Source organism: Fringilla coelebs, assembly GCF_963513975.1.
Source record: "Fringilla coelebs genome assembly, chromosome: 23".
NCBI classification, from domain to species: domain Eukaryota; kingdom Metazoa; phylum Chordata; class Aves; order Passeriformes; family Fringillidae; genus Fringilla; species Fringilla coelebs.
Window position 1 is genome coordinate 1,841,118 of NC_140049.1, and position 27,747 is coordinate 1,868,864.

A 27,747-nucleotide genomic window follows, 5' to 3' on the forward strand; every position below is an offset into this window, starting at 1 on the left:
ATGAGCGGGGGTCACTTTTGCATGGAGCGTTTGTCCTTCTGCCTCCTCCTGAGTGCCTGGAGCTGGGGGTGGGTGCCCGGGGGTGCTGCCAAGCCCAAAGGCCAGGGCTACCCGCACATGAACTCCATCCGCATCGACGGGGACATCACGCTCGGGGGGCTCTTCCCCGTGCACGGCCGGGGCGCCGAGGGCAAAGCCTGCGGGGAGCTGAAGAAGGAGAAGGGCATCCATCGCCTGGAGGCCATGCTCTTCGCCCTGGACCGCATCAACAACGACCCCGACCTGCTGCCCAACATCACGCTGGGCGCCCGCATCCTGGACACGTGCTCGCGGGACACGCACGCCCTGGAGCAGTCGCTGACCTTCGTGCAGGCCCTGATCGAGAAGGACAGCACCGAGGTGCGCTGCGTCAGCGGGGGGCCCCCCATCATCACCAAGCCGGAGCGGGTGGTCGGCGTCATCGGCGCCTCGGGCAGCTCCGTGTCCATCATGGTGGCCAACATCCTGCGGCTCTTCAAGGTAGGGCTCGGCCAGGTGAAGGGAACCCCTCGGCAAAACCCCCGCAGGTGCTTTGGCAGCGTTTCTCCACGTGTGTCTCTTCCTCCACAGCTGGGGGGAGGCAGAGCTGGTGCGGTTAAAATGCTTCTCCTGCCTCCCCCGGGTCCCTGGGGATCCCTTCCTCCATCCCTCTCCGGTGACGACACTCGGAGCAGGAGGATTTTTGTCTCATCTCCCCCGGCTGCGTGGTGCTGGTGCTCCTGCCCCGCGGTGGGGGCTGGGTGGGAGGTGGGCTGAGGGTGGGTTTGGTGCTGGTTTTTGGGGATGCTCCTTCAGGGGTGTGGGTTATACCCCAAAATGTGAATCCCACCTGAGCCAGAGGGCTGGAGGCAGCGATGGCCGATGGCAGGGGACAGCTGGGGCTGCTCTGCTCCAGTCCAAGGGGACATTTGTCCTGTGCCACCAGCCCCAGAGGTGCTCAGGCTGTGGTGGGATGAGTAGGGCTCTTCCTCCTGCTCTGTGCCAGCCGCAGAAATGCCGAGGAGTTGATAATTCCTTTCCCCGTTGCTGTACATTTATTTATCCACAACCACGTCCCTGGGCTGCAGAGTGTGTGAACAAGGGTTCTTCTGCAGAAATGAGGGAGAAATGTAAATATTCTGCACTTCCAGTGGCAATGGGGGCCCCATCCCATCTTGACCTTCTCCCAGCACCCTGAAACCCCTGTGTTCTGCAGGATTGGTGCTGTTTCCCCCTCTGTCTTTCCTCTCCTCTTCCTCTGCCAGCCCAGTGTGCTGAGAGCTGGGTCCCCTCCTGGGAGGGCTGGAAGCTGTTAGCGAAGACGGAAGAACCAGATCGCTGATGGAGTTTGATTTTTCTGGGTCCCTTTTTTTTCAAAATCGTGTTAATGTTCCAGGCGACGAGTGAGAGGGCTATTCAATAATTAAAATAATATAAATTAGAGGGAGTGGGAGGAACTTAAAAGCTATTTGCCAAGACGAAAAAGATTGAATACTTGTTCTGGAGAGGAGGAGGGAGGCTGGAAGTGGGGAAGGAGACAGGAGAGTGACAGTCAGAAGTATTTCTCGGTTCTTTTGGTTTTTTCCCTCACCCTTCTCCTCCAGTTTTGATCCTTGGGCAAAGAGCTGTGACCTGTCCAGAAGGATGTCACTGAGCTCAAGTGCAGCCCTGCCCCACCTGAGCAGCCAGGCACTGGTGCTGCTGCTAGTGCATCCTGGACCCTGAGAACTTTAATGCAGAGCTGATCCCAGCCCAGTGGGGCAGGGAAGAAATGAAAATGGGGGGATGAGACTTCAGAACCCCTTGGGAGAGGGGAATAAGGAAAATCTCAGCCTTTCCTAGAGAGCAGGGAATCCCAGTGGGGGAGTTGGTGCCCTCCTCAGTGGTCCCAGCACAGGGACACCATTCCTATGGGATTGGGGTCATGTCTGGGCACAGCCATTCCTGCAACAGGCAGGGGTTGGGGGTTTGGGGGTTCTGGAGGCTCTTCCCCTCGCCATGACCCGAGTGCTGCTGTTACTCTTTGTTATTCAAACACTGCTTTTATGGCAGGGACATGCTTAAAATGAGAATAAGGCGACTTCCATTTCACGCCGCCACTGACCTTTAAGCGTGGGTGACTGTGCTCCGAGGTTCAGCAAAGCACCGACTGCCTCGGGCACAGGCAGCTGCCTCTGCCCATTCCCTGAGGCATGGCACTTACTGGAGCCCTGCTCCCACTTGGCCCTGTGTCACTGTGTCCCTCCTGTCTGCCTCGGTGCTCGCCCAGGACGTTGGCAGAAAGTGCCGGGAGCTGGCACAGGGGGACTCTCTGAGCGCTCTGGTTTCTGGAGTGCTCAGGTGGTTCTTGGGGAGGGCACCAGCACATCTGGGAGGGCTCCAGCACATCTGAAAGGGCTCCAGGATATCCAGCAAGCAGCATAGAGTGAATCAGACTCCACCAAGGTGAAGAGTCCACTCAAGTCCAGCACAGCCCCCTCAGTTTTCCCTCTTCTCTCCTGTGGCCATGAGCACACTGCCAGTGGCTGTTCCTGTCTGAAAGTGATGCTCTCCCTGCTGTGGTCCCTTGTCCCATCCCACACTCCCTCCTGTGCACCTCTCCCTGCACATCCCCTGCACAGCCCCCAGCCCTCCCTGCTAGGCTGGCCTTGCTCCTCCCTGCCAGGGCTTTTGTGGCTCCTGCACTACATAAATAAATAACGGGTCCTTCGTTAGCTGCCGCCTCCTAATTAAAGCTGTACATCAGTGGAACAACTTGCAGATGCGGCATCCTCTGTCCAAGCTGGTTTCATCACTCCTCGTCTCTCTGCCTGCAGAAAATCCTTTCCCAAATCTGCTCTGGGCTCCGTGTGATAGCATCTCCCTGGCGTCACTGCCAGAGCGCTCTGGCACCTTCCATCTCCTTCCCACCCCTCTCCAGCCCCAGCTCTACCCACTGGCTCCTGAACCGTCACAGCAGTGATGGTGTCAAGGAATCCGGGCCCTTCTCCTGCAAATGGGATCCCCTAAAAGGGATCTGAGGCGCATTTTTCATCCCTATCCAGAAAGAGCTGTGACAAGGTGGAGCCCAAGCGCGCTCAGCGTGGGGTGAGCAGCCAGAGGATGGCTTTGACACGTGCCAGGCACTTTGAGGCTGTTGTTTCCTCTCCGTGGCAGCGAGTGCAGGCGCTCTCTGCAGCGCAGGGCTGTTGTACAACATGAATAATTCACCTGAGGACGGCGCTGCAGCCGGGCACTCGGCACCTGCAGGCCCACGAGGCTGCGCTGCCCGGGGCTGGCAGGTGCAGAGCTGGGTCAGCCCCTGGCTCTGAGCCCCTCCTGGCAGTGCTGAGCCCCCTGGCTTGTGGCAGGGTGCCCCGAGGCCGTGGGGGCAGCGGGGTGGAGCGATTCAGGACACGCTTCCCCACTTAGCAGGTAAATAACCTTCACCGAGCGGGAAGGTGGCAGCGGCGGCCGGGGGATGCTCTGATTAATCACCCGCTGCTGCCACTTCATTTCCTTGCTCTTCACTGGGCTTATTGAAACAAATCACAGCTGCCTGGATCCCCTGGGCTGCCCCCAGCCCTGAGGGGTCCCTGGGCACGGCTTGTTGAGGAGGAGTGGGACAGGTGGTGGCAGGGATCAGGGACAGCATCCTCCTGCGCCTGCTGTGCTTCCTGGAGTTTTAGTTGTGCCTTTTCCCTCTCCAGGGAGATGCCATCCTGGGCCTGGCCCTGTGCCCAGGGAAGGGGCAGCAGGATGGAGCTGCAGCTCCTTCCATCCCAGCACTGAGTTGAGAGCAGCCCCACTCAGCCCCTCCCTGCCCCAGCCCCTGCGGTGCTTTACGCTCTCCCTAATTAAAAGCTGCCATCCAAATGGCTCGATGATGGAAATTCTAATTAAATCAATTTCATCTTGTCGGCAAACCAGGGCTTTGCATAAGATATGCATGAAATTAATAATGATGGGGAGGGAATTAACTGCTCCTGACCCTGTGTCTGGCATGGGGAGGTGGTGCAGGAGCCCCTGCTCGTGGGGTGCTCCTGACCAGTGTCCTCTGCTCCGGCTCTGCAGTGGTTTTTGGTTGGTTTTTGGTTCTTCCTCCCTGCTCAGGCTGATGTTGGCATCCATGGTTTGAGCCTGAGCTGGGATGTGCTGAAATCACCACCTTTCCCTAATTCTTCCCAGCCTGGGGGGATTCTGTCTCCTGCTGGTGGAGAAAACACCACAGCAGCTCCTGAGCCACGTTAATGATGGGTGATAATGGGGGGCACCAAATGCACCTTTCCCAGTGCATTTGAGGTCAGCCACATCAGTCTGTTGACCCTGGAGGAGCAGGATGACATCTCCAGCCCTCCCAAGAGATGTTTCTCCAGGCTCAGGGTGCTTCTGGGTGATGATTTTTTATTCAAAGCAAGAGAAGGAATGATGTTTACCCCCTGCCCTGGGATCACTGCCTATTCTTGGTGGGACAAGGAACTCTTGGGGTGCAGGAGAGCTGGTCCTACTAATTTCCTCATCACAGGAGTGTTTGTCCCAGGCTGGAGATGAGCCAGGCAAGGGACCACCAGTGCAGCAAATTTGCAGTTGAGAGATGTTTCCAGCTCCCTCTTCCACTGCATCCTTCTTTCTAAGAACCTTGAATTCCCTGCCTGAATTTTGCTTTTATGTACCTAAAAGGACTTTTGTCTTTTATCTGAGAAAATAGCTGGTGCCAGGAGTTGGGCTATCAAAAAGGCAGAGGGGGGAAAAGGCAGAAGAAATCTATGAAATGGTCATTTGGGAACTGGTATTTTATTTTCACTTTCATCCAAGGCAGAGGAGCGAGGGGGAAAAGCCCTTTCGTTTTGTTTATTAAAATACAGCTTCCAGTCCATAGCCTGTGGATCAACAGGTATTTTCTGGGCTTTGTTTTCCAGCTGAGGCTGGAGCAGGATGGGCAGGCCAGGGGTTAATCCAGGCTGTTGGAGCTTGGGTGGGATGGCAGTGGGGAATAGCTGGGACCTCTCCAACTCTGTGGAAGAGGTGAAACCAGAACACTTGGCAGGGGAAAAAATCATTGGGAAAGGACCCTCTGGAAGGGCAGGGGTGCACCCCTGCCCCCAAATCGCCTTTGATGTGGGCACCACCTCCATCCTGAGCCCCTGTCCCTCCTGCAGGCTGGGCAGGGAAGGGGAGGGGCTGTGCTGGGAGCAGCCCCCCTGCTCCCCCCGGGATGAGCGATTGCCAGGCGAGCTCCTCACCTGCTGAGCAGAATTTTAATGGAGTCTCATGCACCGGCTCCAGTCAGAGATCCCCAACGAGCAGATCAGAGCCCCTCGGAACGGAGCACAAAGCAGATTGTCACGGGGAGTAATCCTATTTGTGCCTTGATAAAGATTCCTTCCTCTCCCTCTCCCACTCCTGCTTCATCTCTCCCTTTTTTCATCTCCTGCTTTGCAGGCAGGTAGAAGGGTGGCTGCTCCTTTCCAGGGGCCTTTTAGCATTCAGGTGGAGTCGTGGGTTTATAACACCAGAATCGCATTTAATAGAGAGAGGCAGGAGTGGGAGAGGGGAAATCACAGAGAAACAAAGGAGGAACTGGGAGATGCAGGACTGGAGGGGAATGGAGTGGGGCCAGGAGGGCTGGGACACCCGGTCCTGGTGCACACCTCATCCCTGGGCTGCAGCTCCCAGCTGGGCTCCCAGCGAGGTGGATGGGGCTTATTACACCAACTCGGATTCCCACAGCTGGTGGGGAGAACCTGGGCTTGATCATTTAATAAGCCTTTTCCATCTTGAAGATAAATGAGCATGTGTGGTGTGTTTTGGAAATGGAAAGTGCTGTGTAAGTGTTAAACATCGCCTGATCCCGCGGTGCTAAATCATTCCTGTGTGCCAGGAGAGGTGCAGTGGCTCTGGTTAATTTAAGGGGCTTATTTAGGGCTGAGGGGGGGCAGGATGGGTTGGATCTGTCCTTCCTGGGGAAGAAGCCAAAGGGAGACCCTGGCAGTGCTGGCCAGGGCAGAATTATGTTTTTTTTCTTTGGTCTCTCCCACATTGGATTCTCCAGAAACCCTTTTGGGGTTGCAGGTGGTCCCCAAGCCCTGATGCCCCCTGGAGCATCAGATGGTGGCACGTGCTCCACCTACCCCGTGCCCATCCTCATTCCTCACCTCTCTCTACTCCTGAGCAAGGCTTTGGGACCATGGGCATGGCTGTGGGGTGGAGATCATCGCCTCCCTCTCCTGATCCTGTGCCTTTCCCTCCTCCATCCCAGATCCCCCAGATCAGCTACGCCTCCACGGCGCCGGACCTGAGCGACAACAGCCGCTACGATTTCTTCTCCCGCGTCGTGCCCTCGGACACCTACCAGGCCCAGGCCATGGTGGACATTGTCAAAGCCCTCAAGTGGAATTACGTCTCCACCTTGGCCTCCGAGGGCAGCTATGGTGAAAGCGGGGTGGAGGCCTTCATCCAGAAATCCAGGGAGGATGGTGAGTGGATCTCTCCCAGGATGGGAGCAGCTGAGACGGGAGGAGAAAAGGATGGATGGAGGGATGTGTCTGGGCTGAGCTGGGATGGATCTGTGCTTTGGGAGATGGCCCTGGAGCAGTGCAGGTTTTGGGGCTGCCAGAATAAGGATCCAGGTTTTCCAGCAAGGCTTGGGACCAGCAATCCTGGGCTGCCTCCACTCTGCAGGGCAGGCTGATTTGGGGAAGCATCTCGAGATCCCACTTCTTGCTCCGCAGCTCTGCCGAGCTGGTCTCACCCCTCCCTCTGTGCCTGAGACACGGCGCTGGGCGCCTTCCAGAAGACAAGATTTTTACAAATACTCCCAGGTTTTAACAGAAAATCAACTTGGCACCAGCACGAGCTGCGCCCAATTTTAGTGGAATTATCCCCCAGGGCAGGTGCTTTAATTTGTCTATGGGCTTTGGACAGGCAGAAAGTCCATGCTCAGCAAAACTCTTTGGGAGGATTTGTCTGGAGGCAGAAAGCGTTTTGCTGACGGGAGCTCTGGGATGCTTAGGGGGGATTAGCAGCCTTGGGAGCAGCACAGGAGCTTGTGGGGACCTGAACACCAACCCCAGGATGGCTGAGGAGCCCTGGGAATGGCTGCTGTGGGTGCTGCTGCCACAAACCCGGAGCTGCCCCGTGACCCCACCGAGGGGCTGGCACAGCACTGGGGTCTCTCCTGGCTCTGGCATCACCTCAGCCCCCCAGCACGGGGTGGGACAGGAGCTAAAGGGTGTTTTTTGAGACAGTTAAGCCCCTGCAGGGCACAGGCTGCTGCTTATTACAGGCTTAAGTGTGTCTGAATGGCACATTAGGTTCTGGCAAAGTCGGTGGGACACCGGCCTATCTGGAGCCAGTCAAACTGCGTTATGGCCTTATAAATGGATAAAGGGAATAAAAACTTGGAGGTGACGAGCTCCTAATCAAAGCCCTATAAATAGGAGCAGCGTTAATTCCGTCTCTCGCGCCGGAGCCGGCTGTGCTTTTAGTATGCAGAGGAACCTATCTGGGGATCCAACCTGGGAGCTGCTCTTCAGGATTCTCACTTGAAAAGTGGAATATTTTTCACGGGGCTGTGGCTTCTCGAGGAGCAGCCTGTGGGGATGCTCCGGAGCGGTGGCTGCAGGGGATGTGTGGAGCTGCAGGTGCAAAGGGGCTCTGCTGGGTGGGTGTGAGAGCGCCTGGCAGGTTTGGGGAGGGGCTGGGGGTGCTCTGCTGCCCCCATCCATGGGTGCAGCCCCCCAGGGGATCTGTGGGACAGCCGAGGGTCTGCACAGGCACGATTCAAACCCACGCTGCTCCTCCACTAAGCACCAGTAAGGCGTGGTGGTTGTGACTGGTGGTCCTGCTGCGGTGTGAGCTCTTCTCCTCTGAGATACCTGTGGTTACCACGAGCTCCTCTAACCAGATGTTAACGATCTGACAGTGTAATTGCAGAGTAAAGGAGGGCACAGGAGCCAGAGCAGCCACGTGTTAATCCAGGGGCTGCTGCAGTCCTGTAATTTGGGTATCCACATAACCTGGCGATTATGTGCATTAGTGATAATTTAGTTATCAAAAAGCAGATTTCCACGGTGCCTGCAGTGGGAGGGCAGCCCGTGTGGTGCCAGTGGTGATGCTGCAGCCCTGACACGCTGCAGGAACGTGGAGCTTTGTGGGAGCTGTCTGTGGGGCCCCGGGTGGGTTCTGAGCTGCTCCCTGGAGCAGCTCCCTTGGGAACGAGTGCGGGGTGTCAGCCACACTGCTTTGCCCGTGGAAGTAGAGCCACAGCCATGAATAATGGTGAGGCTGGACCCAAAATGTGCTTTTCCTTTTTTTCCCCTTTATTTTATGTATTTAACCCCCCCCAGCCATGCCATCTGTGGTGGCAATGCCAGGCTGGAGGAAGAGCAGGCTCTGCCCACTTCACCTCTCTGTCTTCCCCTGTGCAAAGGGCTCTGCTGGCATCAGACACATTTACACAAGCACAGATCCACTGGCAAGGGGTGAAGGATCTCTGGGATATTGCTGGCTCTCAGTTCCATTTCTCCAGCAGCCTAAAGGTCCCTGTGATTTGTCACTGCTTCCAGGGGCCTGGAGCCTGTCAGAGGGACGGACAGGGCTGCCAGCTGAGTGAGGATCTGGCCTGTGCCAGGCTCTGTCAAGTGCTGGAGATTCCCTGTGGGGGTGTTTATGCCAGGGGAACACCCCCAGCCCCATTCCCAGCCCCCCACGCTGCCTCTGCCCGGGGGTTCCTCACCCACCCGGCTCAGGGTGAGCAGCTCCCGCTCTCCTCCCCACAGCGCCCTGCTTCATTTCTCATGCCAAGCCCGAGCCTTCAGAGTCGGGTTTTATTTCCATCAGGCAATAATGCTCATTGCTGTCGTTAGCAGCTCGCACTCAAGCTGTTTGCTTTCTGATGCATTATCAACTTGACCTTCAGTTTCAATTTTTAGCAGAGCCTCACGTTGAAGCTTCGCAGCGCAGTGGAAAACGGTTCTGCTTGAGGCACAAAGCGACCTCCGACAGCGATGCAGGGAGGAAACTCGCCCTGGAGATGGGTTATTCTTGCAGCTGGGGCTGGCCCTGGGCTACCACAACAGACTGACCTGGGTGGCTGTTACATCTTTATTCATTTATCTTTTTATCTTTATCTATGTTTGAGGTCGCTCTGGTGATGATGCTGTTGGCCCCTGGTGGTTGCTGGTGGCTGCACTGGTGGCTGGAGAGCCGTTATTCACTAGAGCGCTGCTTTTTGGGTATTAGCATTGCAGAGATCTTCAGTCTGCAAAGGATGCATTTCCTTCAGCCATTTTAAAGTGCTTGGAGTGCATTCTGCTCCCAATATCCATCCTACATCCTGCCCTGGCAGTGGCTGTCAGCTGGATGGCAGGGCCAGCATCGGGGTGTCCCTGGTGTCCTCACCTCCAGCCCCTCTGTCCAGCATTTCCCCATGCCCCTGACCTGTGGCATCACTTTGGTGGTTGGACAGACCCTCCCAGGACCAGGCTCTGCATTGTTGAGGTCTCTGCTGTAATGGAGCTGGCCTGTGCCACACCTTGGGTCTGGGAAGAGGGGAATATTCCCAGCCCAACTCCTCAGTCACGTACCTGGATCAATTTTGCTGCCGTTTCCCCCCCTCTATTGTTTCATCCTTCACTAAGTTTTCCATATTTTTAGTGAAGAGCCTGATGTATATTTGTGATGCATTTGCTCATCCCCATGTGACATCCCTGGCTGTCTCTCTCTGGTTCCAGCCGGGTTCATTACTCGCGGTGGCTGCACCAGGAGGTCGCCCCCAAAAAAGCCACTCCCAAATCTTGAGGCAGGAGGTTTGAGCTCAGCCTTTCAGTCTCACCACGTGCAGTAGAGGGCCCTGATGGCTTCTTCTGTGATCATTTGCTTCCTGGAGGCTTTGAAGCGACACAAACAATGAGTCCCACAAACAATGAGTCCCGGGGCAGGAGAGCAGCGCATCGCTCCCAGTGAAACGGGAATCTCATGGGAAGGCTGGAATTAGGAGGAGAGCTGGGAGTGGGAATGGCATCACTGCTGGGCTGATCCTTCCCCAGGGTGCCCAGGACTGCCTGGGGTGGGGGAACATCCACATCACTGCTCCTGCACGGCTGAGCCAGTCCCTGCTTTACCCCCTTAGCCAGGTCCCTGCTTGCTGCAAGCTTGGCAGGCTCTGCAGAGCGCTGGCAGAGCCCCCTGAGCCAGGAGCTAATTAAGCACCGGCAATCAAGAGGGGAAGCCGGAGTGGCTGCGCTCCCACCGAGCCCTAATGGTGGAGATTAAACCCTGACCCGTGTTTGACAACAGAGTCCCTGCGGCCCTGGCGGTGCCTGGGGAGGCGAGATCACACCGGGGCCGGAGGGATTCAGGATGGCACAGGCAGCGTGGGAAGAGGAGGTTTGGAAGTGGGCTCAGGCTGGGTTTTCCAGGCTGTTTTTTGCCCCGTGTCCTGTGGCATCAGTGATGAAACTTGCAGGATCTCATCTGAGCATCCTCCAGCTGCCTGGCCCCAAACTGCCTCCAGCAGCCGCCTGTGGGATGTTCTCCCCGTCCCCAATGTTCCTGCTCCTCTTTGGTCCTATCCCAAGCTGGGGGAGAAGGAGAGGAGTCCCCATGCCTCACCTGCTGCCTTGTCCCAGAGTCACACCTTGTCCCAAGGCAGGGAGCAGTGCTGTGCCATCCTGCTGGAGTAGGGAGAGCGGTCACCTCCTTGCCATTGCTGCCACCCCTCACTTTGATTTCTGGCTTTACAGGAGTGTTTTGACTAAAAGGATTTTTGTGCAAAGACAGTGGGAGCATCACTTGGCAAATCCCCTTCCCAAACCACACAGCTACTGCCCCCCTGACACCCTGGACTTCTTGCTGTTGGTGATTACATTTTCATTAATTATGGAGATGAAAACATTGCCAGCATCTGCTGCGGGAAGCAGGGGCTCCCTGGCCCTGCAGGCTGTCACCTGGAGGAGCTGTGCTCCTCGTTAGTTTGATTTAACGAAGCAGCCGAGTAACATCACGGTCATTTCTGAACTGCCATCGATTTAACCTCTTGTTTATTTATGGTTCCATCTCCTCTGCCACGTGTGCAGGGAGATGCTCCCTAGCACAAATGCCTGGTGGCACTCAGGTGTGTGCCTGTGCCAGCCCCCAGCTGCCACTCCTGTGTGTGCTCCTGCCTGGCTGTGCCAGGGCTTTTGGAAGGCTCTCAGTGTTTGCAAACTGCTGCTTCTGTTGGATTGTCTCCACTGATTGCCATGGAAACTGTAATTAAGCTGCATGGTGGCCCCTGGCAGTGGGCTGTGACACCCTGGCCTGGCTTGGGGCTCTGTGGTGGCCAGGGTGAGTGTCCCCAGGCTGGGACATTCCTGTCCTGCTGGCGCTGCCGGCTGCTGCCCGCCTCGCCTGGCTGATCTGTCTGTTTATCCAACTCCCTCCTCTCCATCCATCTGGCTCCCCATATGGGAAACAAGCAGCAAATTGGCCCAATTTCTTACCAGAGGAAAACAAACCCCCAAAAAACCCCTGGAAAGCCCCAGCCAGTGAGCTCAGGTGGGGATGCTGTGCCCCATCCCTGCAGCTCTCCCTGCCTGCGCAGCACCCAGCATGTTGCTCTTCTCTTGGGTTTTGGCTGCAAGGGGCCAAATTTTCCCAGTTTTCCTTCAGTCCCAGCAGGGAGTGAAGTCTCCTGGAGCCTTTTCTCACCCTGTCCTGTCCTGCTTCTCCCCAGGGCTGTGCTCTGGGAGTCTCTCCCAGCCGGGGTGGTAATTACACTGACCTTTGCTTAAGCTGTGATCTGTTAGTGGCAGGAGGCATCAGCCGTGTCATTTACTATGCAAATTGAGACCATCAATTACATCCAGAAGGTCCCACAATGTTTAATTCTCTCCCATCTCTCTCTTTATTGGCATCTGCAGAAATGCAGGAGCAGGAGGGCTCTGGCTTTTTGGAGCTGGAGGTTGGGAGCCCAGCAGTGAAGTGTGGGGGCTCTTCCAATTGTCTCTTTTCATTTTAATTACCTGCTTTTGCAACGGCTCCTTGGAAAGCTGGTCTGGAACTTGGCCAGGGCCATAGGGATGGGAACAAACCCCTCTGCAGGGCCTGGCTGCTCAGTGGTGAAGGGCTTGTCTCCTCTTCCCATGGGGTGGTTCTGCCAGAGTTTGACCATTTTGTGTGCAGAACCCTTTGCAAATCCTGGGCTGGGGAAGGGCTCCTGCTTGGAACTGGCTGGAAAAGCCTCACTGAGCTGGGACGGACTGTGTGTCTGTCCTGGGGACATTTGGAGTGTGATGTGGTGGTGGCTGAAGGTGATGGGTACCAGAGGAGTGGGTGGGAGGCAGAGAGGAGCTGTGGAGATACAGAGGGGAGGGAATGTGGCGCAGAAGGGCTGAGCTGGAGGAAGAGGAGGGGTGAAGACAGTGACCTGGGAGAGGAGGGGTCAAGGAGGGCGTTTTCCCACGGGGTTGGGTGGTGGCCAGGAGATCTGGCCTGAGGAGGTGGTGAAGTGCTCAGCCCCTCCGTGGGAGTGCTGGAGGGGCCCAGCTTGGCCTGTTGGGCTGAGGAGCCCAGGGGACAGGGACTCGTGGGGTGTCTCAGTGCCAGGGCTCTCTCTGCCACAGGCGGGGTCTGTGTGGCCCAGTCGGTGAAGATCCCGAGGGAGCCCAAGCCAGGGGAGTTTGACAAGATCATCCGCCGGCTCCTGGAGACCTCCCACGCCCGCGCCGTCATCATCTTCGCCAACGAGGACGATATCAGGTGTGGAGGGGGGTCTGGGCAGGGATGCACTGGGATGTGTCTGCAGTGGGGACAGGATGCACTGTGTGGTGTGGCAGGGAATGTCTGCGCTGGAGACCCACTCAGAGCGGCCACCTGGCACGTGGCTGCCATCCAACCGCAGCCACACAGAGCCAGCGGAGGAAAATCCACTTCCCATCGCTTTTGGCAGCCCTGGATATCGTGAGCTGCTGCTTGACACCACGCAGGGGCTGCTCCCAGCTGGCCAGGGCAGGACCCAGGCACTGGTTCTGCTTTGCAGAGCAGCCCCAGCCCCAGCGTGGCAGAGGAACAGATCTGGGGGACCTTTCAGGGACCTTTTGGGGACCTCCCCAGCACTCTGTGCCCAGCAGGGCCGGGGACGTGGCCGCACTCAAGGGTGATGAGCTGCTCTGCAGGCGAAGCGGCGGCTGCAGCTCTGTTGTTTATGGAGCAGAATGATTCACATGGAGCTACCCCTGATTTCCTAAGTGTCTAATTTATTAATCAGCAAACATTATGTAAATGTGGGTAAACTGCAAGTTTAAATCAGTTTACATCAGATGTGCAAACTCTCCCAGTTTCTTTTTTCCTTCCTTAATAGAAATGTCTGCGGAGCTGACATCGGGTGGGGGTGAGAGGGAAAAGGGATTTACCTTGCAGGATAAATGGCAGGTCCTGTTATCAGGGCTCTGGAAACATCCAAATGGGATTGCAGCTCTGGGCAGGGGGTTCTGCAGCCTCCTTTAGCCAAGGAGTCGGCTTCTCCATGATCTCGACCCTGCGTTGTGGAGCCTGGAAGGTGGGAAGGACAGGCTGGGAAGGTTGTAGCTGGAATTCTTACCTGGCCATGGGAATTTCCTGGATTTGCCCTGGGGAAATCCTGCCCTGCACAGGGAGCAGGGGCAGCTGGAGGTGCTGCTGTCACAGAGTGGCACATGGGCTGTGACTGCCCTGGGGATGGATGTGCCCAGAGCCCAGGGCAATCTGGGGTGAGCTCAGAACAGCCTGCACAGCTCCCACTGCATGCCTGCCTCTTCCCATCTCTGCACTCTGCTGGATTTCTATGGGGTTTTTTCCCTTATTACACGTTTCAAACACCATCTGGACTTGAAATGATCAGCTCCGACGTGGGGGCTGAGTCACAACCTGCCTTGGCTCTGCACAGAGAGATGGAGCTGCCCTGGGCCCTGCTCCCACGTGGCTGGGGACCCACAGGAGCCCCGAGGGGACAATGAGCCCCAGGAGACCGAGCCCACAGGGTCAGGTCCAGGAACAGCTCTGTTCCCATCCTCCCACCGAGTTCCTGGCCTGGCTGGCACTGGAGGAGTGTGCAGGAGTGTCTGGCACCAGGAGGGATGCTCAGCAGGACCGATGGCATCTCTGCTCCCAGCTCTGCGCCCAGCAGAGCCCAGTTGAGCCCAGCAGAGCCCAGTTTAACTCCATGCTGGGCACTGGCAGCACTGGATGCTCCTCTCCTGGGGCTGGCCATGCTGGGGGCACGTGCTCTCCACGCTGCTGCTTTCCCTGCCTGCTGCGGCATAACCTGATTCTTTTCCTTTTTTTTTTCTTTCTTAATGTTGAGTAATTAAGGGGAAATTCAATTACCAGTCAGCAAATATGCAAATGAAGTGAGAGAAGCAGCCTGTGTGCCCGGGCTGGGAGGACAGAGGGTGTGGGAGCTGAGTGGCACCGCTGGGTTTTGTGTGTCCACGTACACCGGGTTGTGCTTGGAGCAGGGGATGCCACCAGAACCGTGCCAGTGTCCCCACTGCCCTGGGGCCAGACAAGGAGTTGGTGGCCCAGCCTCTGCTGCTTCTTTCCACAGAAGGGTGCTGGAGGCGGCCAAGAGGGCGAACCAGACGGGACACTTCATCTGGATGGGCTCGGACAGCTGGGGCTCCAAAATTGCCCCTGTCCTGCACCTGGAGGAGGTGGCCGAGGGCTCTGTGACCATCCTGCCCAAGAGGGTCTCAGTCAGAGGTGAGATTGCCCTCCTTATCTGCAGGTTTTGGCTGTGAAAACACCGTGGACTTTAAAGACCTCCTGATTTGCCCACCAGTCACTTCCTTATTTTCCACGTGCCGGGTTTTCCCTACTCTCCCTTTTTCACCTAGAGAGGCATTTCCTGTTGCTCTCAAAGTCCCAGAAAGTCTCTGCTTTGCAGAGGGTCTTCCCTGAGTGGATTTTCCACTCGCATCTCAGCACAAGTGACACTTTGGACACAATCCCACCACACTCTGATGTGTCCCCATTGCTCACATAAACTCCCTTCCCCTCTGCCTGGGGAATTCGGGAGTGTGTGATGCATCTCCCTGTCATACCTGGGATTTATCTTATCCCCTCCATCCACTTTCTTCCTGGGCAGGTTTCGACCGCTACTTCTCCAGCAGGACCCTGGACAACAACCGCAGGAACATCTGGTTTGCCGAGTTCTGGGAGGAGAATTTCCACTGCAAGCTGAGCCGGCACGCGCTGAGGAAGGGCAGCAGCATCAAGAAATGCACCAGTGAGAGCTGGGGGGCTGCTGTGGGAGGCCGGGGGCTCACGGGGGAGTGTGGCTCTGCTTGTGAGCATGGAGTTTTTCTGATCCTGGTGGGGATCCCGATTCCAGGTTCCCGACTGCTTCCTCAAACCCCAGTGCGCATTTTGAGTCATTTCCAGCCAAAAGAGGCTTTAGGGACGAGTGCAGTAAACAAGGCAGCCGGGGATCTGTCTTGCTGACAGCGCTGCTGTCAGGTGATGGTTGGAGGCTCGGGGAGGTGACATGTTTACTGAGAGATGGGAGAGATTTACTGCCTGCCTGGCACCGGCTGAAGACAGATGACGGCGCCGTGGCTTGCGGGCTGCGACGTGGCAGGACTTGGGGACATTGGCGCGTCCCTTTGTCCCCTTGGGAGGGATGTCTTGGAAGCCATCATGTGCCATCAGACAGACAGAGGGACCTGGCTGTGCCTGCGAAGTTGGATGGTGAAGGTTTTGTTTTCCCCCTGCTTTCACCACTGAGGGTGAGTGAGATGGTGCTTTCACATCCCTGTCCTTGCAGGCGTTCCCCAAGGGTTCAGCTGATGCTCTGGATGGGTGGGAGCTGAGCTAGCAGCAAGGGCACACCAGGAAATTGGCTTGTGGCCATGGCCTTGGGTAGCCAAGAGCTCCTCATCCTTCTCCAGAGCATCACGGAACCCTCGGCCCCAGGAGATGCATGAGCAGGCCCTGTGAGTGCTGATCTCCTCATCTGCACCGTGATGTAGCTTTTAAACAGGTGATATTTCAGGGCCAAGGTGTCAGTGGAAGCAGCTGAAACTACGATGTGGCAAATGTCCTAGGAGCTGTCTGTAAATCATCAGAATTTGTCAGCAAATAAACCATCTCCCGAGTGATTGCTTGGCAGATAGAGCAGGGAGCTAACGCCTGGTGAAGCAAATCACCTGCCCCTGCAGCTCCACGAGCTCCTGCCTTGCAGGGCTGATGCAAATGCCCAGTTTGGGGCTGTTTTCCTCAGGTTTGGGTAGAGCCCAGCAAGGCCAAGAAATGCCAGCTTGGCTCGTTTATTCCACCCCAAAAACCAAACCGAAGGATCCCACTCTGAACCAGACAGCTTCTGGCTCCCTTTCCTGGATGGGAGGGCTGGGAGGAAGGTGAGGGCTGAGCTGATGGAATTCCTGATGGCAGCTGCCTGTGTAACCCCTGAGACCAGCCCTAGCACCATCAGATGTTTGCCACAAACCTCCCATGTGGAGGGACCATCCCTGCTCCTGGATGGGCTCACCCAGCCCAAAAACACGGCAAGGGGTGCTGGGTGCTGCCGCCAGCACCCACAAGATTTGGAGATTCTCCATCCCCAGCTCCCCACAGATGTGCTGGGAGTGATTTTGATTAAGTCCTGCCAAATGGCAGGACCAGTGGTGTGCTGGGAATTGATTCTAATCCCTCTCATCCGCCGCTGGGGAAGAGCTGCGTCCCTGCTCCAAGGGGGCCGCCGAGCCTCGTCACGCTCTTGAAAATTAATTACCAGCCCTGTAGAACGATGCACGACCCTGCTATTATAATCAGCAGGTCACCTCCCTTCCGTGGCCCTCGTCTATTGGAGCTTGGCAGAGATTTATTGTCTCCAGGTTGGGAACAAGCCTCGGCTGTCTGCTCCACATTGCCCCTCTGTGCACCGGCCTAATTCCCGTCTGGAAAAAAGCAGCTGGGGCCGGGGGCAAGGTGCTGACAGACAGAGGGACAGCCCCAGGGATGGCTCCTTATCTGCACTGCTCAGTCTTGGCACAGGGATGAAAATGCAGCCTCCACAGCCTGTGCTATTGCGGTGGTTGGATTTTGGGATGCGTGCAGGGATGAGGTGACTGAGGGAAGCTGAGGAGCTGTAAGGGACCAGCCCTGGGTCCTGTGTGTGCTCTGGGCAGCGCAGTGCTGGGGATGGTGGCAGGGCTGTGACATCCCCATGGGCTCAGCTCCCTGGACAGTCTATTACAGCTCCTCTTTTAATGGGTAATTATCTTGACAAGACAGAGTGGCCTGTCTGTGCCTCTGGAGATGAATATGGGGAAGGGCCTGAAGTTGAGGGAGAAGATTAATGGCTCCTGTCAATAATGTGGAAGGAGGGATCACCTGCCGGGCTTTGCATGAGTAATCTCCACATTCCAAAAGCGTTTTTACAACTTTGAAGGATGGGCTATGAATTCACCTCCCCGATATCATCTTTTCCTGTCGGTCAGTTCGTTATCAGTGTCATGTCAGTGGCACAGGTCCCGGCACAGGGACCTCCAGCACGGCTCACAGGGCTGTCCTCTCTCACTGGAAGTTCACCCCACTCCCCCACAGCAGAGAAGGAAGGTCAGCACCTGGTGCTTGGTCCCCTGCAGTCCCTGTGAATCCCACCTCGCATCAGGGCGCATCCCTGTGTGGTGGAGCTGGAGTTAATTTTGGGCACCCTGGCGTGGCTTTCTAGGATGTGCCGCCCCTCCAGAGGAGAGAGGTGGTGCCCTGAGCTCCCTGACAAACCCTCCTTCCCACTGGAGGCCTGGCAGGATGCCCGGCCATGCCTCAGGGCAGGGATGGAGGGGCAGAGGCCAAGGCTCTCCATAGCCGCGTGCCCCTTGGGAGACGCTCTCTTAGCTGTAATTAACAGCGTGCTGCGTTAATCGGCGTCTTCTGCTAAGTGATTAACATGTTTGTGGTCCCATTAAGGGCGGTTATGACAGGGGGGAAGGCAGCTGTCACTGGTAATTGCCAGATCCTTGTGGGATCCTGCCAGCTGGGGAGGCTGTGGGGTCAGCAAGGCAGGGGGGTGGCAGGGGGTGACGAGGGGAGCGGGGTGACAGGAGGCTTTGGGAGTGAGATGGGGACAGGCAGGCAGTGATGGATGCTTCCTGGGCGGTCCTTGACACCACTGCTGGAGCCTGAGCTGGTGGAAACTCCTGGGAGATGAAGGAGGGATGAAACATGCAGGGGTGAGGGTGGGATGTCGGTCACAGCCCAGCCTGCATCCTGCTGGGGACCTGGGAGTTCAGGGATGTCCCATGGCGCAGGGACGTGACATCCCCAGGGCTCTGGGAAGCACAGCAAGGTGCAGCACCCACATTTTCAGAACCTCCCAACGAGGATGTATTGCCCAGGGAATGTTCCTTGGCTGCGTTTGCAGGTTTGGGAGTGGGGCTGGAATTTCCAGCTGCTCCACTCCAGGGTGGGCTCAGTTTGCAAGGCTTTGGGTGCAGCAGACGCATCCTGGGGGGCACGGCTGGGGCACAGGAGGTGGAACCCCCTTCCCCTGTCCCCACAGACCGCGAGAGGATCGGCCAGGACTCCTCGTACGAGCAGGAGGGGAAGGTGCAGTTCGTCATCGACGCCGTCTACGCCATGGGACACGCCCTGCACAACATGCACAAGAACCTGTGCCCCGGCAAGGTGGGGCTGTGCCCCCGCATGGACCCGGTGGACGGCGGGGAGCTGCTCAAGTACATCCGCAACGTCAACTTCTCAGGTCTGCTGTGCCCTGGCACGCTGGCAGGAGCAGCCCTGGGCTCTCTGCTCGTCCCCTGGTGCTCTGTTGTCCCCAGTGTGGGTGACACAGCAGCACCCACAGTTTATTTGTGGGACCGTTTGGCAGCTGTTGCACTGTGAGGGCAGAGTGGAGGGAGGGCAGCAGATCAGCAGGCGAGGAGGTCTGAGCTTCCACAGCTCCTGAGAGCCTTTGGAGTGTAAATCCGGCAGCAATCCTGCCCTCACCTGCTGCCCTGCCCTCACCTGCTGCCCTGCCTTCACCTGCCATTCTGCCCTCACCCTGCCCTCACCCTGCCTTCACCCTGCCCTCATCCTGCCCTCACCTGCTGTCCTGCCCAGCCTCTCCCCGTTCCAGCTCCTCCCTCCCAGCTGGCAGAGGTCCCGCTGCCTCCTGCTGCTCTGCCCTTGTCTGTCTCAGATCTCCTCTGGAAGCGCATCTTTTCCTCTGGCCTTTCTCCTTAATAAACATTTGCTGTCTAGTCCCCTTATTATTTCTATTTATCTCCACCCTCTGATCTCCTCTACAGTGTCTCTTTTATTTATTTTCCCCTCTCGCTTGATTCTTCTCTTCCTTCCTTTCATTAGTGTTTATCTCCAGCATTCACTTGATTTAACTTTAAAAGCTGCTTTCCCCCCTTTCTTAGAAGAAGCAGCGAGGGGGGAGCATCAATCCAGAGCCCCCTTGGACCCCAGGGGGCAGGGTGGGGGTGCTGGGGGTGCTGTGGGTGCTGAGCCCCCCCTTTCCCACAGGCATTGCTGGGACTCCTGTGACATTCAATGAGAACGGAGATGCTCCAGGGCGTTACGACATCTACCAGTACCAGATCAGGAACTCCACCCCTGAGTACAAAGTCATCGGGCAGTGGACAGACCACCTGCACCTCAAGGTAAGGGCGTGGCCCAAGGGGGAGGTCCTGCAGGTTTCTCTTCTCACCATGTAGAGTCTGGGAGCCCCTGGGAGCAAAGCCAGGCAGCCAAAGGTGGTGGGGGCAGAGGGGAAGGTGTCCCCCAGGTACACACCTGTGACCACACCCTGGGGACTCTGGGTATCGGACTGGAGCCAGACCAGAGCAGATGGGGTTTCCTCAGGGAAATAGGGACTTCATTTTAGGTTCCTGTTGTTGGATATTCCCAAAAGGCCAGTGGAGAGCTTTCCCACCTCCCTGGCCCCATGCCAGGCTGGGCTGGGACCCTTTGTGGGATGTGCTGATGGGTCAATGGTCCAGATCCAAGCAGGGCAGGGCATCCCCTGTGCCCACTGTGCCCTCAGCATGGCTGGTGTCATCTACCCCACAGGTGGAGAACATGCTGTGGCCGGGGGGCGGGAGCCAGCAGCCCAGCTCCATCTGCAGCCTGCCCTGCAAGCCAGGAGAGAGGAAGAAGCTGGTGAAGGGCATCCCCTGCTGCTGGCACTGCGAGCGCTGCGACGGCTACCAGTACCAGCTGGACGAGTTCCACTGCAAGCGCTGCCACTTCAACGAGCGGCCCAACGAGAACCACACCAGCTGCACGCCCATCCCCATCATCAAGCTGGAGTGGAGCTCGCCCTGGGCCGTGGTGCCCGTGTTCATCGCCATCGTGGGCATCATCGCCACCCTGTTCGTGGTGATCACCTTCGTGCGCTACAACGACACGCCCATCGTCAAGGCGTCGGGGCGGGAGCTCAGCTACGTCCTGCTCACGGGCATCTTCCTCTGCTACGCCACCACCTTCCTGATGATCGCCGAGCCCGACCTCAGCACCTGCTCCCTGCGGCGCATCTTCCTGGGGCTGGGCATGAGCATCAGCTACGCCGCACTGCTCACCAAGACCAACCGCATCTACCGCATCTTCGAGCAGGGCAAGAAGTCGGTGAGCGCCCCGCGCTTCATCAGCCCCGCCTCGCAGCTGGTCATCACCTTCAGCCTCATCTCCCTGCAGCTCGTCGGCGTCTGCATCTGGTTCATCGTGGACCCGTCCCACTCTGTCATTGACTACGAGGACCAGCGGACTACAAACCCCCACTTTGCCCGGGGCATCCTCAAATGTGACATTTCGGACCTGTCCCTCATCTGTTTGCTCGGGTACAGCATGCTCCTCATGGTCACCTGCACTGTGTATGCCATTAAGACCCGCGGGGTCCCGGAGACCTTTAACGAAGCCAAGCCCATTGGGTTCACCATGTACACGACTTGCATTGTGTGGTTAGCCTTCATCCCGATATTTTTTGGGACGTCGCAGTCGGCGGAAAAGGTAAGGGAGGAGGGGAGAGGCCTGGCTGGTGTCCGGTGTGCAGGGCTGGGAGAGGCTGTGCAGTCTTGAGCAAGAGGAGAACTTCCCTGCAGCTTGGTCAGCTTGGGAGTTAGGGTGGGAAGTTTTCCATGCTCTGTTGTCCCCACTGCCCCTCGTGGGCTGCTGCTCTGTGGGTTGTGGGAGGCTGAGCCCCTGGGGCAGGTCCCGGGTGTCATGGGCGCAATTTCTGCATGGAAAGGGACCCGGTGCTGCCCAGCTGGCCCCTGTTCCCAGTGCTGAGTTCCCATGGGACTGAGGCCAGCCTGGATGAGGCTCCGTGCTCAAGTGCGAGGGATTAAGAACAAAGAATAAAAATCTCATGAATGAGACCCAAATCCCTTTGCCTGCCAGCCAAAACAGGAATCATCGCGTTTCTGTCGAACGCAAACAGCTCCCGCCTGCCAGCCCAGTGCTGCTCTGATGAACAAACCTTGGAGCTGCTGTTCCCTGGAAATCCCTGGGGTGTCCCAGCGCCTGAATCCCCCGAGTGTGTCCCCATGTGGTGACACCATGGCTTTAGGACACACCTGTTGCAAAGGTTTGCTGAGGGAGCTTTTGCTGAGTTTGTCGTGTCCTGGAGCATCTCTTCTCAGAGCATCCATCCCTCGAGGAGGCTGGGTCTGCCCAGCCACCTCTGACCTTGGCTCAACCAGAAGGTCCCACCAGGCCTTCTCTGGCTGGAAGTGTGAAGGAGAATTAAAGGAAATAAATGGAGCCTTTTGCAGCATTTCCATTTTGATGAGATGGCAGGGGAGATACTAACAAGAAAGCAGGTTTTTAAAGAAATTATTGCAAAACAAAAGCTCCCTGAAAGCCTCCTTAATGTGCTTGGCATACTGTGGGTAATAAAGATGGAAATGATAATGATTGTAGATTATGCGCAAGGTTGCTCACCTCTTCACTGCAGCTTGTCACGGGATAATTTAGGGCTGCTGAACGCTGCCTGTCAGGCAGCAGCTCCACAATAGGCTGTGCCTCTCGTTGGGGGTTGTAATGCACAGGCCTGCTCTGTTATTAGGCTGCTAACAAGCTGATTAGAGGCGGAAAAAGTGATGTTCCCAACTCCCCTCGGACACGGAGCTCTGTCTCACAGCCCGGCCCTGCCTCGAGCCTGCTGAGCCAACCCTCGAGGGGCTTTGGGATTCCAGGTTGGAGTTCTGCTCTGCTGATGTGGGAACGGGCTCTGAGTGTCTCCAGGCTGTGGGAACAGGCTCTGAGTGTCCCTGGGGCACAGCTGAGGGATGCTGGATGTGCTCAGATAAGGCTGGAGGGAGCAGCAGCTGACTGGGGCTCCCTCAGTGCTTTAGTTGTTGGTTTGCACTCTCGGGGAGAAAAAGGTGGAGAAGGAGCTGTTGCACAGCCTGCATGGAGGGTGTGGCTCTGAGTGTGTCCTTGGGGTGACAGCTGGGGGCACTGGCATTGGCATCACCCCCGTGGTGCTCTGGGGATGCTGCAGGGGCACCCCCAGCTCACTCCCATCCCCTTCACCCCGCTGCTGCTGGGACTGAGGGCCTCTTGTGCTCCCTGGAGTGTCTGCACCCTTGGGAGCAGGAAAAGCCAGGAGTGTTGTCTGGGCTGTTCTCTCATGGCTGAAGCCCTGAGGATGCCACAGGGCAAACCCACACCCGTGAACCCCTGGCATTTCTGCCCTGACCCCAGCTGAGGCTGCAGGGCTGCGGCAAAGGCGTCCTCGTGGCATGGAGGAGTTGGATTACAATCCCCATTTTCTTTTATTTGCTTTACCTCGTGCCCACAGCTTTGCATGGAGGTGGCACATTATTGTAACAAGTCCCCCAAGCCTTTTCTGAGCAGAGCCTCTCATCCCCGCCGATCCCTGCGGATTACAGGAATAGCAATAACAGAGCATCTAAAGAAAGAGACAATTTCCTGCACTGATAAGGTGGCAGCAGAACAGTGGAGTCGTTGTCTGCTTCCCTGTTTATCACATTCGCTTTTAGCCAAGGAAAGAGAGAAGGAAGGCAGTGAGAGGGACTGTCCCGTGGTGTTCGGAGTGCTGAGTAGGTTTGCCCTTCCCCACCACCCACCACGGTGCAAAACCCCTTGGAGTGGGGCCAGGTGTGGATTTAGAGTGGGGGCAGCTTCCCCATGAATGCAGAGATTTGCTGTGGGACAGGCACAAGCCTGGGCTGCTCCCTTGGGCAGGACAGGCTCACCCAGGCTCAGCAAAGCTGAGGTTTGGGGGCTGCTGTGGGGTCATTTTGGGTTACTGCTGTCCCTCAGCGTCATCGCCCTGAGCCAGGGCTGCCTGTGCTCTTTGATCCAGCCCACGAGGCAGCAGGAGCTGGAACTTGCTCAATAAGCAGAGCTCACACCTCCCAGGGCTCCGGAGGAAGCTCCAGTGTCGTTAACGGAGGGGCAAAGCGAGGTCCTGGGCTGGAAGCCAATTAAGGGAGTGGGAAGTGAAACTGTGAGAAATGGTCATTTTTTGCAGTGGCAAAAGGTTAACTGAGCAGAGCTGCACGGCACTGTGGAGGCTCCAGGCTAAAAATATTCCTGTCTGAGCTGGTGAGGGGTTTGCTGCGGCGAGACACGGCTGTGGGGGCTGGAGTGGGCAGGAAAATGCTTCCTGCAAACACAGCGTGGGGAGAGGTTGCCACAGTGGCCCTGGGAGACCCCAAAAGTGCTGCAGGAGGCAGAGAGTGGGGTGGGGAGCTGGGGCTGGGGCCAGCAGGGTCTCAGCACGGGGGAGTCCCCAGCAGCACTGGGAGAACTGGCCCAGGAGTGAAGGGGGGCATGCATGGAGATGTCTGAGCTCAGCTCAGTTCAGCTCAGCTTGGCTCAGCTCAGCTCAGCTTGGCTCAGCTGCTCTCTCCCTCCTCGCTGAAACGCCCCCGAGCCCCAAGGCACAAGGAGGGGGGACTCTCTGCAGAGGCACAAAATGTGGAAATGGCTGGGTTGGCAAGGGAAGGCAGAGAGCCAGGGAGATGAGGGTGCTGAGCTGAGCCTGCCCCACCAGGGTCACGCTGGGCTGGTCCCCAGGCAGGGCTCGGGGTGCCTGGAGCTGGGCTCTCAGTGTTTCCCTCATTCCTGGCCGGTCCAGGACACCCGTGGCAGAGTCTGGAGAGTTGGAGTGGATGAAAAAAAAAAAAGAAGGAAGAAATAAAAAAGCGCACATATTCTGGCACAGAGATGTGTTTTGACTTTGCTTGATGAAATGACATTTTTATTTCCAAAAACTGCCTAGAGAGAGAAGGTGGAACAAACAAACCGGCGCGTGTGACAGCAGGAGGTTTTATTCTGGGGACAAACCAAAGTTTTTCAGTTGACTCAGAACCATTGGTGGCATTTTCCCTCTGGGGATGAGTTGGAATGCTCTGGGCTCTGGGCCAGGTGCTGGTTGGGTTTGCAGGGTCACAGGTGGGACCTGTGGGTTCTGGGGGGGTCCTGGAGCATCTGTGTCCCACCAGCTCTCACTCTTGGGAACTCTGCAGAGCCTCTGCCTCGTGTGTGCTCTCCATCACCTTTTCCCTTCAGAAACCCTCAGGTGTGCCCCTGGGGACATGGGGACCCTGCTCTGGCTGCTGCTGCAGCTCCCAGGCTTCCTTGGCTCCTCAGAGGCCATGAAATCCCACCTGTGAAACACCTGCAGGCCAACCCCTGGATATTGAATCAGGTGAAGTTCAGGAATCGCTTTAAGGCTCCTTCTAAAGCCTTGAGGGTGACCTGCACACAGGTGTGTGCAGAGGCATCTGGAGACCCAGAGCCCCCTCCCTGCTCCTCCCCAGAGCCTCACAACTGCCTGGTGGAGAAGGGGATGCTGCAGAGGAAGGAGCCAGATGCTGGCAGAGCAGGGATGCCCATGGAGCAGGGACCTGCCCTCCTGGCCTCCCCGAGAGGTGGGATGGGCAGAGGGAGGGGGGATTCTGCTTCCAGTTGCCACCTGCTTCAGATGCCCCGGCTGGAGAGGAGCCTGCCAACTGCTCTCCATAGAAAAATGGATTATTCTACAGTCAGATTAATGGGCTTTCATTTTGCAAAACATCTGTCACTGTTAGTCCTGGACAGTGAGCGTGAAATTAGTTTTGACTGCAAAAAGGCAGCGTCGGTGTGTAATATGTGACTTACATGACAAGAGCTCAGGAGTCAGCTGGGGAATGGGAATTACCTGTGGAAGGGAGAAGGGCAGTGGGGCGTGCCCTGGGATCGGGTGTCCTTGCTGTGCCCAGCAGCAGCCTTGCAGCTCCTGCCCTGAGGCTGGTGGAGCATCAAACCTCACCTTGAACATTCCAGCACTGCCTCCCCACTCCTTCCATTTAACCCCAGCTTTTCCCGGCTTCCCTGTTTCCTCCTTTCCCTTTTGGATCCCACGAGGGCTTTGTGGCTCTCAGCTGGTGGCCTTGTGTCTTGCAGATGTACATCCAGACCACGACGCTCACCATCTCGGTGAGTCTGAGTGCCTCGGTGTCCCTGGGCATGCTCTACATGCCCAAGGTGTACATCATCCTCTTCCACCCGGAGCAGAACGTCCCCAAGCGCAAGAGGAGCCTCAAGGCCGTGGTGACAGCGGCCACCATGTCCAACAAGTTCTCTCAGAAGGGAGGCTTCCGCCCCAACGGAGAGGCCAAGTCGGAGCTCTGCGAGAACCTGGAAACGCAAGGTGAGCTGGCTCCCACAGGGATCCTCCGGGGATTGTGAATGGGAGCAGGGAGAGCTGAGCTCCACCTGCACATCCCAGAGGGCTGGGGGAGCTGGCAGTGGGCAGGGTGGCAGCTCCCGTGGTGCCCAGGAGGGAACGGGCACGGCGGCAGCAGTGCTGGGGGTGGGAGGCGCAGGGGACGTCGGCGCAGCACCGAGGGGACGTTTTTCACTCTGTCACTGCTGGGTCACGTACCCTTAAATAAACAACAGAATAAATAATTCACAGGGCTTTGATACGGGCAGATCAGCTAGGAAAACATCGCAGTAACAAATAGCTCTGTCAGCTCCAATTCCTTCTGCTCTATCTAATTGTTATCTGGGAACACCAGTTGGAGACCTGCAGCAAGGTCCCACTGCCAGCCAGGCACCACGAGCTGCTGCTGTCCCCTCCCTCTGGGGACACCTTTGTGCTGCTCAGGGTGTCCCAGGCTGTGCCATCTGTGCCAGCAGACTGCACATGCCCTGTGCCTGCTGACCCCGTGGTACCTGGGCACCTCTTGGGGACATTGGCAGAGCGTTGTCCCCACGGAGGGCAGTGGCATGGCGCCGCAGGGAGTGGGGGGTTCATTGCTCTGTGCCCCCCAGTGCCACCCTGGGACATGTGGTGGCTTTGGAGCCATCACTGCCCCCTCTCTTGGTGCGTCTGAGGGCTGAGGAAGCTGGGGGTGGCAGCAGGGTTGTATCCCCGTGGATGAGGGGACAGCCAGGGTGGTTGATTTTGTGCCCTGCTGCCATGGAGTGGGGACACCCAGCTGGGACCCCAAAACCCCCTGGGACCCCACGGTTTGTGCCAGGCGGGGCTGGCTGGGCCAGGCTGAGCTTTGGGAAGGTGCAGCACCTCTGGGTCTGTCTGTAGGAGGTGGCTGAGGGAAGGGGATGGGAGCCTGAGGCCACATTCCCACTGCTCCTGGCCCATCCTGGGGGCTCTCTTTGGGGTGAAGTGTCCTTCAGGAGCACCCACAGCTGCAGTGGGGCTCGGGGAAGGACCCCAAGTGCCAGCACTGCCCGGATCCCTGAGCAAACCCTGGCACAGCCCTGCTGGCACCTCCTGGCACGATGGCCAGGTCAGGGGGGTGGCACAGGAGCCAGGAGGGGAAGGTGGCCTCTGCTGGTGACCCACATGAGCTCTGTGTCTCCTTCCAGCACTGGCCACCAAGCAGACCTACGTCAGCTACAGCAACCACGCCATTTAGCTCCGGGAGGGACAGCAGCACAGGACAGGCAGGTGGCAGCCAGGGGACACGCCCCAGGGCAGAATCCTGGGGGGAAAATGCCATCAACAGCAGCAAAAAAAAAAGAAATCCATAAAGAAACACTGCAACTCTTCCAGCGCCCAGGGTGGCGATGCATGGCTCCCACGGAGGGGGACGGAGCGCGGGCAGGAGGGCACGGACTTCAGCGAGTCTTTGGGTTTTGTTTTTTTCCTGTATTTTGGCAAAAAAAAAAAAAAAAAAGAGGAAAAAAAAAATAAGAGCCCCAACGTTTTTCCCTTTTCTGGAATTTGTGAGATTGTTTGTGGTTGTGCAGAACCTTCTGTTTTCTCTTTTTTGTTTTTTTTTTTTAATCTTCCGTTTTCTTTCGTTCCTGTCTTCCTCCGTCCCTCTTCACTCTCTTCCCCCATATCCTACCAAATTCTATATGTTGCAAAAAGGAAAAATCAATAAAAATACTTAAAATTTACATTTAAGAAAAAATTAAACAGACAGCAAAATAAAATAAAATAAAACCTAGACTGTGTTCAAAGTGCTGATTTCTATAGGTGGTTCCTTAATGTATGTGATGACCATATGGATTGAAATATGTCTGCTTTATGTACTGACCAGTGAAAAAACAAAAACACACAAAAAAAACAAAGTTCAGTGCCTGGATGTTTATGAATTATTCGATGACTGTGTAGAGCATGATCATTTTTATACGAGGAGATTTCTAATAAAAGACCCTGGTTTTGCACTCGGCGTTTGCTGTCTCTTGGTGACTTGGTTTCAGGAGGTGCCAGGGAAGGTTTTGGGTGGCCAAATCCTCTGGGAGAGCATCCCTGGAGATTCCAGGCAGCTGCAAACTGTGGGAGAGGGGATG

General features: G+C 56.8%; 1 protein-coding gene across 2 annotated transcripts; it reads left to right on the forward strand.

Moving 5' to 3' along the window:
• On the forward strand, nt 1–27,214 carry GRM4 (glutamate metabotropic receptor 4; the record flags this gene model as incomplete). 2 transcript variants are annotated; one of them, XM_084220808.1, is made up of 10 exons in its annotated part: nt 1–519; nt 6,257–6,473; nt 12,603–12,738; nt 14,564–14,718; nt 15,104–15,244; nt 18,521–18,721; nt 19,492–19,628; nt 20,038–20,973; nt 25,384–25,630; nt 26,815–27,214. In XM_084220808.1, the coding sequence occupies 10 exons, from the start codon at nt 1–3 to the stop codon at nt 26,862–26,864; spliced, it is 2,739 nt and encodes a 912-aa protein (XP_084076934.1). In that variant the 3' UTR covers nt 26,865–27,214. The 2 variants fall into 2 exon arrangements, with proteins under 2 accessions (XP_084076934.1, XP_084076935.1); XM_084220809.1 differs by lacking the exons at nt 1–519; nt 6,257–6,473; nt 12,603–12,738; nt 15,104–15,244 and having other exon boundaries at nt 14,601–14,718.
• Between the last annotated feature and the right edge of the window lie 533 nt (nt 27,215–27,747).